The 14,995-nt window shown below is 41.7% G+C and overlaps 1 protein-coding gene across 6 annotated transcripts in view; it reads left to right on the forward strand.

Annotated features, from left to right (window-relative positions):
• The window catches only part of jmjd1cb (jumonji domain containing 1Cb), a 109,319-nt gene extending 96,451 nt beyond the window's left edge, over positions 1 to 12,868 (forward strand). For all 6 annotated transcript variants that reach the window (XM_053413122.1, XM_053413123.1, XM_053413127.1 and 3 more), the window contains 15 exons: positions 1,433 to 1,647; positions 1,728 to 1,880; positions 2,339 to 2,428; positions 2,671 to 2,795; positions 3,302 to 3,524; positions 3,704 to 3,924; positions 4,176 to 4,532; positions 4,617 to 4,785; positions 4,900 to 4,990; positions 6,035 to 6,165; positions 6,370 to 6,492; positions 6,825 to 6,964; positions 7,075 to 7,251; positions 10,068 to 10,199; positions 11,147 to 12,868. In XM_053413122.1, the coding sequence (XP_053269097.1) occupies positions 1,433 to 1,647; positions 1,728 to 1,880; positions 2,339 to 2,428; positions 2,671 to 2,795; positions 3,302 to 3,524; positions 3,704 to 3,924; positions 4,176 to 4,532; positions 4,617 to 4,785; positions 4,900 to 4,990; positions 6,035 to 6,165; positions 6,370 to 6,492; positions 6,825 to 6,964; positions 7,075 to 7,251; positions 10,068 to 10,199; positions 11,147 to 11,239 (2,440 nt within the window). In that variant the 3' untranslated portion in view covers positions 11,240 to 12,868. The remainder of the gene's footprint in view (positions 1 to 1,432; positions 1,648 to 1,727; positions 1,881 to 2,338; positions 2,429 to 2,670; positions 2,796 to 3,301; positions 3,525 to 3,703; positions 3,925 to 4,175; positions 4,533 to 4,616; positions 4,786 to 4,899; positions 4,991 to 6,034; positions 6,166 to 6,369; positions 6,493 to 6,824; positions 6,965 to 7,074; positions 7,252 to 10,067; positions 10,200 to 11,146) is intronic.
• The last annotated feature ends 2,127 nt before the right edge of the window (positions 12,869 to 14,995 follow it).

Raw genomic sequence — 14,995 nt, forward strand, 5'->3', positions numbered from 1 at the left:
GAAATGTTGCAACAATTTATGTTTGTGACACCAGATAAACATTATAACTCAGGTGAAAGATAATTTTCTCTGTTTTTTCAGCTGTGAATCACAATAATTATCTGTCTGTGTCAGAAAGTTATGTATTTCCAAAGCTTTCCGAACCCGTTTCAAAGCACTTCAGCGTTTCACTCTCTGAATCCATTAATTTGTTCTAATGGGGCTTTGATTATTATCGACAGACCGGGAGATGCACGTCTTCATACCGGAGTGTCTTGGTATTTAGTTTAGTACATAATCCTGTATTGAAGGAAATGTAGTAGATATACTTGCAGTTCCGCCGCAGTAGCTGACACGCTGCCCGTGTGAACAACTGACACACAGCTGGTCTGAGGCAAAACCGCAGCCAGTGAGTCCAGAGTGTTTCGGGGATAGACAGTGAAGATCGACCAGATAGACGGGTTGGCACAACTGCTCTAGATCTTTCAAACTCGCTGTGAACATGTTTGTTCCCTTCTTACCCCTCTAGAACATAAATCCCCTAAATGATTCGTCATACATTCACCTTCACTACAGTTTAATGTCATGAGAGTCAGCACTTGGTTTAAAAGGCTGCATGTCTAAACAGAATTCCACAAATGGAGAGATATGACAGAAGAGAGAAGGGACTGAAGGTTTTTTTTTTTCTCGTTTAAGCGACAACACAGATCATTAATCACGTGGCTTGTGCAGTATGCCCTGCCTTCGTCTCTCTCTCTCTCTCTCTCTCTCTCTCTCTCTTTCATACACGCATTGACTGAGAGCACACAGACATTCACTTGTGTTGGATAAGCAGCAGCTGCAGTCTGGGGTCTAACAAGGTAAATCTGCCAAAGAGGATTTTCAGCTCTATAATCTTTTCCCCACTGACTCACTATGAACTGCTGCTACTGCAATCTCTCACTTGCTGTTTCCCTCCCTTTCTTTGCATCTCCACTTCTAATTCTTGCTGTCTCACCTCCTTCCTGTCTGACCCAGTACACAGGGATCTCCTAAACATTCACCTGAGCTGGACACCAAACAAAGATGTGGTTTTAAAGAAAAACGAAAAGACATCCCCTATTTTAACTACTGGGTACCTATTTTCAAATACTGAGAATCAGATCCTACTGAGTCATTCTCAAAGTGTAGATATAAGTGTAAGCATAGTTTTGTTTAACAGCAATACCAACTGCCAAGGTGCATATCAAAGCTTTGCTACCTTAGTAGCACTGTACATTCTCTCCAACTCCATGCTAATGAACCCTAATATGTTGTTATTTGGTGCACAGGGCCTTCAGTTTTCTCCATCATGCTGTATGGGTCTAAATAAAGAGTGTCCTCAGTGGTTATGGATGTTGCTAACATTTTTCTGTAATGCCATCATCACGGCTGTACACAACTGTAAGCTCTAAATCTATTTCCTCCCATCCAGGCTTTCCTTTAGTAAAAATGGAGTCATCCGGATGGATGCTTTCTCTTCTCCGGAACAGTTCGATGATGAGGCCCTGGCCCTGTGGGCCCCTGAGGCGATTGAGGAGAACCACCTTGACCAATCCACAGCCAAGTACATCCTCAGCTTTATTGGAGACAAGTTCTGTCAGATAGTTGTGACTGAGAATATTGCAACTAGCTGGGTCAAGAAGGATGGTAAGATAAAAAAATGGCTGACGTTTTGATTAGCTGACCCTTACCAAGTTTTGAAACTGATGTTTTCTGTGCTTTTTCAGCCAAGCTGGCATGGAAGCGAGCAGTTAGAGGGGTGAGGGAGATGTGTGACGCCTGTGAAGCAACACTCTTCAATATCCACTGGGTCTGTCAAAAATGTGGCTTCGTTGTCTGCCTAGACTGCTACAAGGCAAAGGAGAGAAGGAGCTCCAAAGGTCAGTATTGTTTTTGTTGACAGTCAGGAGCCAAGACAAGCTGGCCCAACATAAAATTCTTGTATGCACCATTGTCACAGAAAGCTGGTGAACTGACCAGCACCAGTTAAGCCTGGACTTAAGCCCACGTTGAAGCCTCAGATTTCTTACAGTGTCAATAAAATGTTAACTTGTGTAGATTCTATTGGTTTTAGATCTGGCAACACAGGTTACAATGACTATCACCTTAAAATAAAATCTGAACCTGAATGTGACCTCACAAGTAAATCAAAGTTGACATTGGGGATTACTGATCTTAAGTTTTTTACTTACACATGTACATGTGAATTTAGAGTAACCCGACTTGGTTTCTTGTGTGCTTCTGTTCCAACCTAGGTGACAAGCTCCTTTTTCAGCTGCATTATGCACATATGTATATTTTAATGGCAACTGACTTGTGTCTCTCTTTCTTTGAATAGATAAAGAACTATACGGCTGGCTGAAGTGTGTGAAAGGTCAACCCCATGATCACAAACACCTGATGCCAACTCAGATCATACCCGGCACAGGTACACCTCATACTGGTTACACCATATGCATTCCTAATCTTTTAGGTGCTTTGTCTAACCATTTATTCAGCACTTCAGTAGATTAGTATGACGCTGATGTAGATTAAAGATAAATAGTGATATTTATCAATTACAAAAAAAAATTGGTTGCTTTGTTTTCTGTTTTAGGTATTGAGCTCAACCTAGTGGTGGGCATTATGTTACTGCAGAAGCAAAATATTTTTAACGGTGTGATGTTTCAGTGCTGACAGAGTTGGTGACTTCCATGCACTCGATGAGAGATAAACACGACATCAAATCCCACTGTGCCTGCACCAACAAACAGAACCTCCTCATCAAACTACCAGTCAGCAATGGAGTCTCACAGGTACCACTGACCAATTCACTTGCCATACTAGGACACACTTTGTCAGAATATAGTCAATCTTATTTATTATGTTTTAAGTTTATGATAGTTTGGAACTACCTGATAACGGTAGTTTTGAAGTACATTGGAAGTAGTGCTTTGAGACACCGGAAATGTTAAGGCCACATCAGACGTTATTCTGATGAGATTAGTTATTGAATGACAGTGGGACCCTGATACAGTAAATTCATGACAGACTTAATTTTAGGCTAAACACTTGCTGCAAGTTGGATTGATAGAGGCATTGTTATACATGTTAATGGGACAAATAGATATAGTAATTATGATCTGAAGGAATAGCACTTAAATCTTTTCCCACTTAAACATTTTTTCATTTGATCACTGTTTAAAGTGTCTTTCCATCCTTCTCTCTCAGATTTTCTATTACAGAGAAACCACTTCAAATTTGTGTAATAAAATTACCTAGTCAATATGATTACCTCATGATTCTCCTTTCTCTCTGCCAGGTTCTGCAGAACGTCCTGAACCACAGTAATAAGCTGTCTCTGGTGAAGTCTGAGCCAGGCTCTCTGCAGATCTCTGATCCAGTAGGAACCAAGGCAGAGACTAATGGAGCAGGTAGTCCAGGCAGTGATATAGGAGGTGCTCCTGTCACCCCACCAGAGTCCCAGTCACCTCTGCACTTCCTGGCTGACCTGGCAGAACAGAAGTCCAGGGAGGAAAAGAAAGGTAAAGGGAAGGTTAAGACTCAGTATGGTTTTAATTTTTCAGTCAGTGGTTCTGTAATGATTTCCTCCAATTGACCGAATTCCCTCATTAAGCCCTTTAGTATATTTCACCTCCAGAAAATTTGATCAGTGACATATCTGCTATTTACCCCTGTGTGCTTGTCTCTCTCTCTCTAACAGAAAACAAAGAGTCTGTGTTGTTGGGCAAATCCGTGAAGGAGGATAAGGCAGTAGAAAGCCTGGAGGTCCTGCAGCAGTGTAAAACCAGCTCCCTGGTAACAAACAATACAGAGCAGGGCTCCACGCTTAGAGATCTGCTCACCACCACAGCGGGGAAACTGAAGCTGGGCTCTACTGACGCAGGAATCGCCTTTGCACCAGTCTATTCTAGTGCTTCACAGGTACACACACACACATAAACCAATGTGTTAAATCCTTTAATATGTCATAAAAGTGTAAGTCCTTGTTTCATCTGCTTCACTGCCAAAAGAAAGCTTGTCCCTGTTTAATATATACTTTCCTACAATTCCCACAATGTCAGTAGAAAAATCACAGTTGTATCACCCAGTCCGCTAACATGAAAGTATAAAATGAGTTTCTGTTTTTCAAACTGAGAAATCAATTTAAATTTTTTTTATTTCCTCTTCTTTAGACTGGAAAGGGTGGACGGTCCATGCCCAATATCCTTGATGATATCATTGCTTCAGTTGTGGAGAACAAAATCCCTGCCAGTCGCCAGAACATCACCACCAAGCTGTCAATCAAGCAAGAGCCTGTCACTGCAGGTTGCGGCGGCACCAACAACACCAACCTCCCTGCTGTTACTGAAGATGTCAAACCAGAGAGGAAGAAGTCAGTGCCTGTTACTTCAACTGTGCCAGAGGATTCAACTAGTCAGTATCCAGACATTCCCCACTCCTGGTTTAACAACAGACGGTTACTTTGGCTCAAAGATCACCGCAACCAGAACAACTGGAAGCTGTTTAGAGAATGCTGGAAACAGGGACAGGTACACACCAGGCTTGCAGTATAGCACTAATTGATATAAGTAGATCGATAGAGATAATACCAGTCATATGATTTGTTTGTTCAGCCTGTGCTGGTGTCAGGGATCCATAAGCGCCTGAATGCTGCTCTGTGGAAAGCTGACTCCTTCAACCAAGAGTTTGCAGACCATCAGGGAGACCTCCTCAACTGTAAAGACCAGGTGGTGTCCAACTCCGGGATCAAAGAGTTCTGGGATGGATTTGAGGACATCACCAGTGAGTTCATCTTACTCTTGTGGTTTGAGTTATTAAATAGCTGCTAAAAGCAAACCACTGAGATAAATGAGACATTATTGATTGAGGCTGACATAAGTCTTCATATCTTTTCAGAGCGGCCCAAGTCCAAGGATGGAGAACCAATGGTCTACAGACTGAAGGACTGGCCGTCTGGAGAGGAGTTCATGGCCCTCATGCCCTCAAGGTAAACCTACATACTATTTTATGTACATAGAGTGGGAAGCATATGCTTCATGATGCGGACATGGGCGATTCTGCATTGATGCAGTGACAGAACATAATCTATTACATATTTCCGCTATGTTCATTTTGTAGCTGTGCCTTGTTGCTGCATTATTTTTTACACTGCAGCTTCAGGATCAGGGCAGATGCACATTAAAGGTCTGGTAGACTTTTACTGTGCTAGAGTAGCCTGTCGGAGTGTCCTCCCTCCCAACTCTCCTGCTGGCCTAGGCTCAATTTGTACTTTAACATAAATTCCAACACTAATCAGAAGTTATTAGGACCTGTTCAGTACTTGAAGTTTACTTTGTGTTTGTTTGATTCACTTAAGAATTTATGGGACACAGATTTAACGAAATTGGAAAAAAAAGTCCAACATATGGTGCGCACGCAGCTCACTTGCCACACATTACACGAGACACACACAGCCAGGAGATCAGGGTTAAAGTGCATTCATGATCCGACACCATTGATTAATTACTACATAAATGCGATTGTCAGTTTGAGTGTGAAGAGTGACAGTCGAGCAGAAAGACACACATACATACACACACACACACTTACACACACACACACAGACCACTGTTATATACCTTTGTATTCCTATTTTTGATTTGAAAACCTTATTTTGTAAAATACTGCACTCTTTTAATAAAATTAACAGTCTAATCCTTTTTGAAGCACTTTCTAAATAAGAAAGGAGTTCAGATTTATCTGACTGATGTGACTTGATGATGAAGTAGCTACATACAGTCATAGGGAAGATTCTCACCTGTGTGGGTGGCTGTGGCTGAGGGGTAGATCAGTTGCCCTCTAACCAGAAGGTTGGGGTTCAACCCCAGTCTTTCCCATCTGCATGCCATGCGTCCTTGGTCAAGATGCTGAAACCCAAATTGTCCCTAATAGGAAAAAAAGTGCTGCTAATAGATGCTCTGTATAAATGTGTGTGAATGGCAAACTGTACTCTAAAGCGCTTTGAGTGGTCTAAATGAAATGTTTTTTTCAGATATGATGACTTGATGAAGAACCTGCCCCTGCCAGAGTACTCTGATCCAGAGGGCAACCTCAACCTGGCCTCCCACCTCCCATCTTTCTTCGTACGGCCAGATCTGGGGCCGAGGCTCTGCTGTGCTTATGGTAAGAGGGAAACTAACAGCAGATCTAACAAATCTCTTTACTGGTCATTTTTCATCAATTCACCTAGATTATTTGTGTCATGAATGTTCTGCTAATCAGAAAATGAGTGAGGAGATATAAAATAGCTTATATAATCTGAACAGGTTCCATTTAATATCCCTATCTGCCCCTTTTCTTATGAATGAATTATCTTTCCTCCTCTAGGTGTAGCTGCTTCTCAGGACCAGGACTTTGGGACTGCCAACCTCCACTTGGAGGTGTCAGATGTTGTGTCCGTTCTGGTCTATGTAGGAGTAGCTAAAGGCAACGGAGTCCTGTCCAAAACCGGTAAGACTGAAGTCAGAAAAACATTTAAGACTGGATGGATTGACACAAAAGTGATATCTTATGAGACACAATGGTGAGGACAGTGGTGAACAGAAGATAAATGAGAATTTAGCCCAAAATTGAAACACAAAAATACAATGAAGTAGTGGCTAGACTGCCTAACTCAGGATAACAGCAGTTTTCACTGTCCAAACCTTTTCTATCAATATTCTGTTTTAATTTTTGTGTTAAGTTTTAGGCAATTTACTCAGCAAAAATACAAAACATAGATATAAGGTGAAAGTTTGCTTTCTTTCTGTGTATTATTATAAACTGAACTTGTGTGCGTGTAGGAGTGCTGAAGCGTTTGGAGGAGGAGGATCTAGATGAGGCGGTTCGGAGAAGGCTCAAAGACTCCAGTGAGACACCGGGGGCGCTGTGGCACATCTACCTCAACAGGGACAGTGACAAAGTCCGGGAGTTCCTGTACAAGGTCAGTAATCTGACAAGCATATTTAACAAGTGCTCCAGCTTTAATTGAAAATGTCGTGAAATTCAGTGCAAGTACTGACCTATACCATCCCTCCCAAACCGCCACCTCAGCTCTGTAAGGAGCAGGGATTGGACGTGTCCCCGGACCAGGACCCAATCAGAGAGCACGGCTGGTATCTGAGCAGGAAGCAGCGCCAGCGGCTACAGGATGAGCATGGAGTTCAGGGCTGGACTGTAGTTCAATTCCTGGGAGACTCTGTCCTTATACCAGCAGGGGCTATGCACCAGGTATGCAGTATATTGACACATACTCACAGATCACTGTTAAGATACAGAAAAAGTACTTCATCTTACTAAAATGTGACATACACTGTCTGTCTGAATTTTTGTTTGTTATGCTGTTTATGTTTGACTGCTAGAGACTGCTCTCCATTTGAGACCCTACAAAAAGTGCACTCTACATTCCTGTGTTTACACATATGTAACTGAAATCAATCTGCTCATATTATATAGCTCCTCTACTGTCAACAAAGTCTATGTACAGAGGCCATCCAACATGGGCCATCTCCCGTTTACAATTATAGTGTGAATCAAAGCCTGAGCCTGAGAGCTCCAACACGTCTCTTGAGTCACACTGTTACACTGGGTGACAGGTTCATCGCCATGAATTCACAAAGTGTATTTTGACTCTGTCCCACACACACATCCGGTCACCTCTAACTCATAGCACCAACTGTGGGCTAATCCACCAAAGGAAAAGGGTCCCAAACAAATCCACCATTTACTCACGCTTAGATTACAGTTGTTGAAAACGACAGAATCCACCTGTTTTAGGGAATAATTAAGAATTGAAGTTACTAAATACAATGTAACACTTCATATTGTTGAGGTGTTTTTTGTAACTTCATTTTATTAGGCTATTCCATTGTGCAAAACACAGACTACTTGAAATATCTGTATATGTAGTCTGTTAACAACACTAAACCGATCGCGATAGCGTTTTTTAAAAGACCCTCCTCCTGCTGAACAGCCCCAAAGGCAGTAAGAGATTAGGCTTTTTTATACATAGTGATGTATGTCATTTGGAAATTGCCAGAGAAGCCAGACAGGGTTGAACTGGGCCAGAACATGTGTCCCATAGAGACTGGGGTATAGTGGCATCTATGACAGTTTGTTAGGACAGATGGATACATTTTGGCCAGTTCATTGGAATAAGGAAGTCAGTGAGATAATTAACATTTTATCAGATTATGTCTCACATAGAATCATGAGGAGTGGATTAATGAGTGTAGTGGCCGTTTTACTTCATTCCACATTACCAAAGGCAACTTAGCCAGTATTTGTTAAGTCTGATTCGTGTCCAACATATATACCTTGCCTTGTTTTGAAAACCCAATGTCGACAGACTTCCAGGGGGCAAGTAAATCTTGAAAAGGGTTTATTTTCCATAGAATTGGGGATGCTGTCTTTTCACAACGTCTTTTCACGCTGTCACAATTTAAGTCTTCTCTATTAAAATAATTTATCTATTAAATAATGAGAATTGAGATCGGGAAGAGACTCAATAAATTTGAAAAATTGTTGGTCATTACAAATGGGTCCATATAAATTGACCAGAATAACATGAACACTGCAAAGTTTTTCACAATCACGTAACCGACATTGTTGTCTGAGAGAACATTACTGGTCACAAATGGGACCCCTCTCAGAATTAATATGAGTAGAGTATCTCCTGCTTCATAATTAAAACTAGAATGAAAAACCTGACCAATCCAGTTAGGTTTGAGTCTTTAATAACCTTGAGATGAGTTTCCTGAAGATATAATGACGGAACTTAAAAGACTTTAAATGGGTAAATATTTTGCTGCACTTGATCATGTTGTTTATCCCCCTAATTTCCCAGCTGATGCAGGACATATCACCAGGTACTTTGCAGCTTTTTCCAGTCATATCTTAATCATATAATAGTAGCCTTCAGTAGAAATAGTAGGCTGAAGGCAAAATTACGGTGGCCATGAGAGCTCAACGAACAGCAACTTAAGAAAACACATGCAAGTTAAGAAAACACATGCAAGTTGACAAAACACAAGGAAAGTTAGAAAACATCTTCATCAAGTTCACAACACAACACATTACAGAAACGCGCAGCAAATAGACACACAAGCTGCAAATAGACACTGGAGCTGAAGAGCCGCATTCGGCTCCAGAGCCGCGGGTGGCAGACCCCTGTGTGGAACCGAATTTGTATGGTCTATTGGACGTTTTTGTGTCTGTTGTGGCAGCAGTGTCCATCACTTTTAGCTGTCCTCTGGAAACACTTCTGTTGTCGTTTCTTCTCTATTTGCTGCGCGTTTCTCTATTTGCAGCGCGTTTCACTATTTGCAGCGCGTTTGTCTATTTGCAGCGCGTGTCTATTTGCTGCGCGTTTCTGTAATGTGTTGTGTTGTGTTGTGAACTTGATGAAGATGTTTTCTTACTTTGCTTGTGTTTTGTCAACTTGCATGTGTTTTCTTAACTTGCATGTGTTTTCTTAAGTTGCTGTTCGTTGAGCTCCCAGGGCCACCGTACAAAATGAATCTGGCTGCTGTTTACATTACATAGAGACTGAGCTGTGTCTAGAGAAAGTATCTTAAATAACAAACACAGAAACAGACGGATAATAAACAAACCCCCTCACACAGGGGCTCTGAGCTGGTCTTACCTCAAAAGGAGATTGCTCCCATACAACATGAGCCTAACACTAGCATGTAACTCTTCAAAACAATCCTCACCCAGGTCATGTTCAAGTTACCAAAATAGAACGAATGAACCAAATCCCCCCATGCAATATCTGCTAGCCCTGCCCTTCTCAAGCCACTATCGAGCCATCAAGGCTTTAATGATGACAGACACTGTCATCAGCTGTAGTGGCTAGCTGTTATATTAGCTTAAACAACTTTGTCACTGTTACCCTTATAGTGAAATATTGTTTACTCATTCTTAAGGTTTCTTTCTTTGCTACTAATCGTTGTTTTGTGCTGCTGTGTCGATGCTCAGCCTGTTTATGACCTGCTGATTTATTTCTGGTTGGGTAACAACGCCATCTCTCCTCTCTCCTCTCTTAGGTCCAGAACCTTCACAGCTGTGTGCAGGTCATCAATGACTTTGTGTCTCCTGAGCACGTGGCCAACTCCTACCATCTCACCCAGGAGCTGCGGCCCAGTAAAGAGGAGGTCAACTATGAGGATAAATTACAGGTGATACACAGCAGTTCAGGCAACAGTATATCATTAAATATCCTTTATGCCATATTTGACCAGCTGCTCATAATCGTCACATTATCATTAATAATCTTAGTTTGGCAGTGCAGCAGTTAATACTCAGAAACTTCTCCTCTGGTCTTTTCCATCACTCTCATTAGAGTTGATCTTTATGATAACCTGGTTAATCAATATTTGTGTGTGGGTTTGTGTTTGTGTATAAAACAAGGAGAGACAAAATGGCACAGTGAGTCATCTTCAGTGATGTATTTGAGATGTCGAGTGTGGCTGCTCAGTAAACACCCCACACACACTCGGGCTGTAAATGAGATGCGTCACCCTCCATCTTCTGTCTGTCTGTACTCTAGCAGTGTACACACACACACACACACACACACAGGCTGCTCTGGGTAGGAGAAGTGTTCAGCTCTGTTTGGTTCTACTTAACAACACAACAAGCATCTGATCATTGCTGCAGGATCATTAGTACCACACATTATTTGTATATCAACACTAAAAGCTCTGCTCTGTCTGTCTAGATGTGCACATATAAACCATCGCTTTTTGACTTTTGTGCAGTGTTGAAAAGTTCAACTCAGACTGGCACAGCTCATACCCACTGTATTGTCAACAGTATACATCAGCATTTACCTCAGTGGAAGGGAGGATGTAGTCAGAGGAGTGTATCGTGAAGCAATTGCTTTAATACAGAAACTAAAGCCTCTATCAGGGTTCATGTTGGCCCCTGATTATTGTGTATGACCCGGCCTGAGAAATAGAGTATTTATCCTTAAGTTCATGTTCAGTTATTCAGTAGTTATGTAGTAAACAACTGAAATCCGAGCCCGCTCCAGAAAAGTACACAAAAACCAAAAGTCTAGTTAGTTATGAAACTGTTATGGAATCAGCTCAGCTGTTAAACCCTTGCCCCTCTTCCTCCTCAGGTGAAGAACATCCTGTTCCACTGTGTGAAGGAGGCGGTGAACTCGCTGAAGAGGAGCAGCTCTGAGGAAGACAATGAGGAAGATAACTCATGACGCCCCATTGGCTTCATCCACACCTTCCAGAGAGGGACACCACTCCCATCAGCACCTCCCCCCTCACCACGCCCTCCACTTCAAATGGAGGTCTGTGTCACATGACCACAAGAGGTGGTTGGGTCGGAGCTGGTCATGTGAGCTCCACCTGTCTCACTCATCAAGGTGGCCAATCAGAAGCACGCCCACCTCGATCTTCATCAGCCCAAACCTTGAGTGCCAAGAGGAGAACAACAGAAGAGCAGAGGCCTCTGGACCGACAGGGATCAAACCTCCACACACCTCAGTGGGAGCACACTGAACACAGGCAGGACCGAGGACCTGTGTGGACGAGTGGGAGCCTTGTTTAAGCCACTTCAAACCTCCACTGTAACACAACCCAACTGATTGCTGTGACAGTTTGACGGTGCATCATGCTAAGATCCAGTCGCCATGGAGACTGGGACTGTCCTGTAAGCAGCAGTGATGATGGAGACTGAGAAGACGCACTGAGCCCCAGCTGCTCTCTGTAATCTGCTATGGAATTAAACGGCCAGGAGGTTTAATCCCTGTCTGTAGCTGGCCACACAACATCTTGGACAAAAGATTTCGCTGATCACGACAGCATCACCAGCAGCATCAGGATCAAACTGTCATCTCTGATGTTAAAAAAATAAAAATAAAAATAAAAAAAAGGATTCTAGGGGGAATAATGCAAAACATAAATCTCAGATATTTAGTCAGCAGTGTCTACTGCTCCCTCTTTACTTGTCTCATCTGTAACTTGTCTGGTCTTGTCCTTCTGTCTAGTTCTGTCTGTCTGTTGCTGTTTTGTTCTTCATTTTCTGTTTCATACCAACATTGTTTTATTTCCTCTGTGAAGATGTATTTATTTTATAGCTCTGTGATGATGCAGTGTTATTGAGACAAAAAAGCATTCATATAAATGTGACCTGTACAGTTTATCTTTTTCTTTTGATATGTGGTTTTCAGTTGTAAAACGGCTCTACTGTGATGGAGGACACACACACATACACACACACACGCACGCACACAAACATAAACACAAACATACACAGAGACACACACACACACTCACACACCAGCTATTGCCTGTAACTTTGGGAAATGTTGATGCTCTACAGTCCTCATGCCATAAATACATTTTTGAAAATGAACTGCCAAACTATTGTAAAGACTGTGTAAAGTTGTATTATGTAAAGAAAAAACAAAATGACTTATACACTCAGCATTTTATGAAAAAGTATTCTCTGTAAAATGGAGACATTTACAAAAAAGATGTAATTTATTTAAGAAAATAATTGTCTTGTTTTTTGTTTTGTTAAGATTTACTATAGTGAACCTTTGAAGTAAAAGTAAAATAATGAAAAACTTAACTGTAATGTGTAAATATATACTTTCACTGAAGTATTTTTTTAAAATATGGCTTGCTTCAATTTCAAATTTTAAAGTGCAAGTGTTAAATGCTTTGTACATTGAAGTTCAAAAGGGTTTTACATTTTCCATTAAAATGGATTTATCAAACGTTTGGTGTCATGGTTTTGATGCTGAGGCTCCGTACACATTCTTACTGAATGTGAAGACATTTAAGGAATGAATTGAAGAGTTAATAAATGTCTCCCACTGTGAGTTTGCTAATTCTTTGTTTCATTAAGTGTATTAGACGACAGCAGTAGACTTCAAAATGATATGAACCAATTGAAAAATCAAGAACCACTCTGACAACAAAGTCACAATTCACCTCTCTGAAAGTCGCTCCTTTTCAGTCACTTTTATTTGCCTGTGCTGCATCATAAGAATTAAATAACTGAACAGAATTCATGAGTGTTGATCAATAATGAATAGGTTAAAGAAAGGATTGACTGATAATCAAATGACAAATAAGTGATTCAAATAACTATACATTTGTTTCAAGCAAGGCAAATAAAAAAGGGGTTACACTATGTGTGTAAACATCCTCACCCAATGAAATTTAGAGTAGATGTGAAATTTATTTAAGTACAAGTCACCATTTGTGTTACACCGAAGCTCAGCAAGGAAACACACTAACTTTGAAGAATCCCAGTTGACACGATGACCTCAGACTACTGGAGTCTCATATTAACTTGATATTAAACTTTGTACTACGTCTTTGTAGACAGAGGCGACTGTTACTTAATTGTTAGGAGGACAACAAGCAGGGACTCGTGGACACAACAGTTGTTTCAAAGCAATAATGGGAACATGTATTGGAATTTGCATTGTCTCATTATTTCCACTAGATGGTGCTGTAATTCCATGTTAGTTGTGTTTCCAGTGACGCTGACTACTCTTTTCACTTGTGGCAGACTTAAAGTTGAAAAAGTAAAAACAGATCACATTAACAAATCAAAACCAGCTTCGCCTCCTGTCACTGCAGCACCCAAGAGATCTGTTAATAAACCTCATTATTCAGAAAGCTGGAGGAGGTCTGAGGAGGAGGTGCAGGTTTCCACATTGTGAAGTCACTCGTCTGCAATGAGATGCAGCATGTATGCAAATGCTAACCCTGTACAGTGGCTCTGCATTTAGAGATCAGAATTTTTTCCAGAAATTGTGGTCATAAATAATTTGTCACATTTCTAAACAAGGCCCTGGACTAGAAATCATACATTAATACATCAGTGTGTACAGATGTTAGAAACAATGCATCACAAGTTCATCCTAAATTGAATCGTGTGCACACTTATTTAACTGGGCCTGAACTTTAATGCCCCTCCACTGATGTGAATCTGTGAGCCTTCCCCACTAAACAGATTTGGGTAATCCCAGTCATGAACTGGATGATGTGAAGTTCCCCAGTCCGGCTCATGGTTTCCTCTTCTCCTTCTCCACAGAGGACCTCTGGTCTGTGTGCTCCTGGGCCAGAGCACAATCCTGAGCCCTCTTCTTACTTTTCAAAACAGACACTCACACCTCACACTTTTACAATCTTCTACACATTGGAGGTTACTGCGCCAGCACTGGTCCATGCAGTCTGCAGTAAAGTCTCCAACGAGGAACCTTCTGCCCAAAAGTCAATATCACTCAACCTTTTTGAAGTAGGTTTATCTGCTTATTCCCGTTGTGAGATGCAGAGCAGATGCTGGTTGAACACCTCACTGGTTTACTTTGCATGTAGCAAGAAGGAGATGGACTCATGGGAATAACTCAGTGATGGTTCTCCCTGCATACTGGGAGTGAGCCAGTTGTGGCTGGTTTAATGAAATACCAGTTTCTGAGGGCCATGCAGGGAGCCATTCTGAGATACCTCACTCACACCACAACGGTAACCTGTAGTTTTGAAAGTCTCTGGCTGCCACAGACATGAATGGATGATATTAACTTACCTTTCCATTCTTCATTGAAAGCCACTTACAGTATTTTGAAGGTTTAATTCAGAGGATCGAGTCCTTCAGTGCTGTAACGTTTTTCGTCCTTACTCCCTCACCAGATCACTAAGTATCTCACAGTCTCTGATTAAGACCTCTGTTGATTTTCACATAAGTTCCATTTATTGCGGAGACCCTGCTACCCCCGGCCACTAGGACCCCTCGTTGTCCCGCTTCTGAAGCGACATTATAATGCCTGCCCAGTGTGTGATTCCAGATAACCTGCTGGCGTTCATAATCAGAGGTGTGACTTGTAACACATGATGGTGTGTCCCACAACACCAGCTATCATCCCTTTAACTCAGACATCTGGCTCCGTGACAGCCTCCACTAATGGCATCGAGGTGAGTCAAGAGCCCCCCCGTTC

This window comes from Pleuronectes platessa, chromosome 21 (assembly GCF_947347685.1).
Source record: "Pleuronectes platessa chromosome 21, fPlePla1.1, whole genome shotgun sequence".
In the NCBI taxonomy this organism is placed as follows: domain Eukaryota; kingdom Metazoa; phylum Chordata; class Actinopteri; order Pleuronectiformes; family Pleuronectidae; genus Pleuronectes; species Pleuronectes platessa.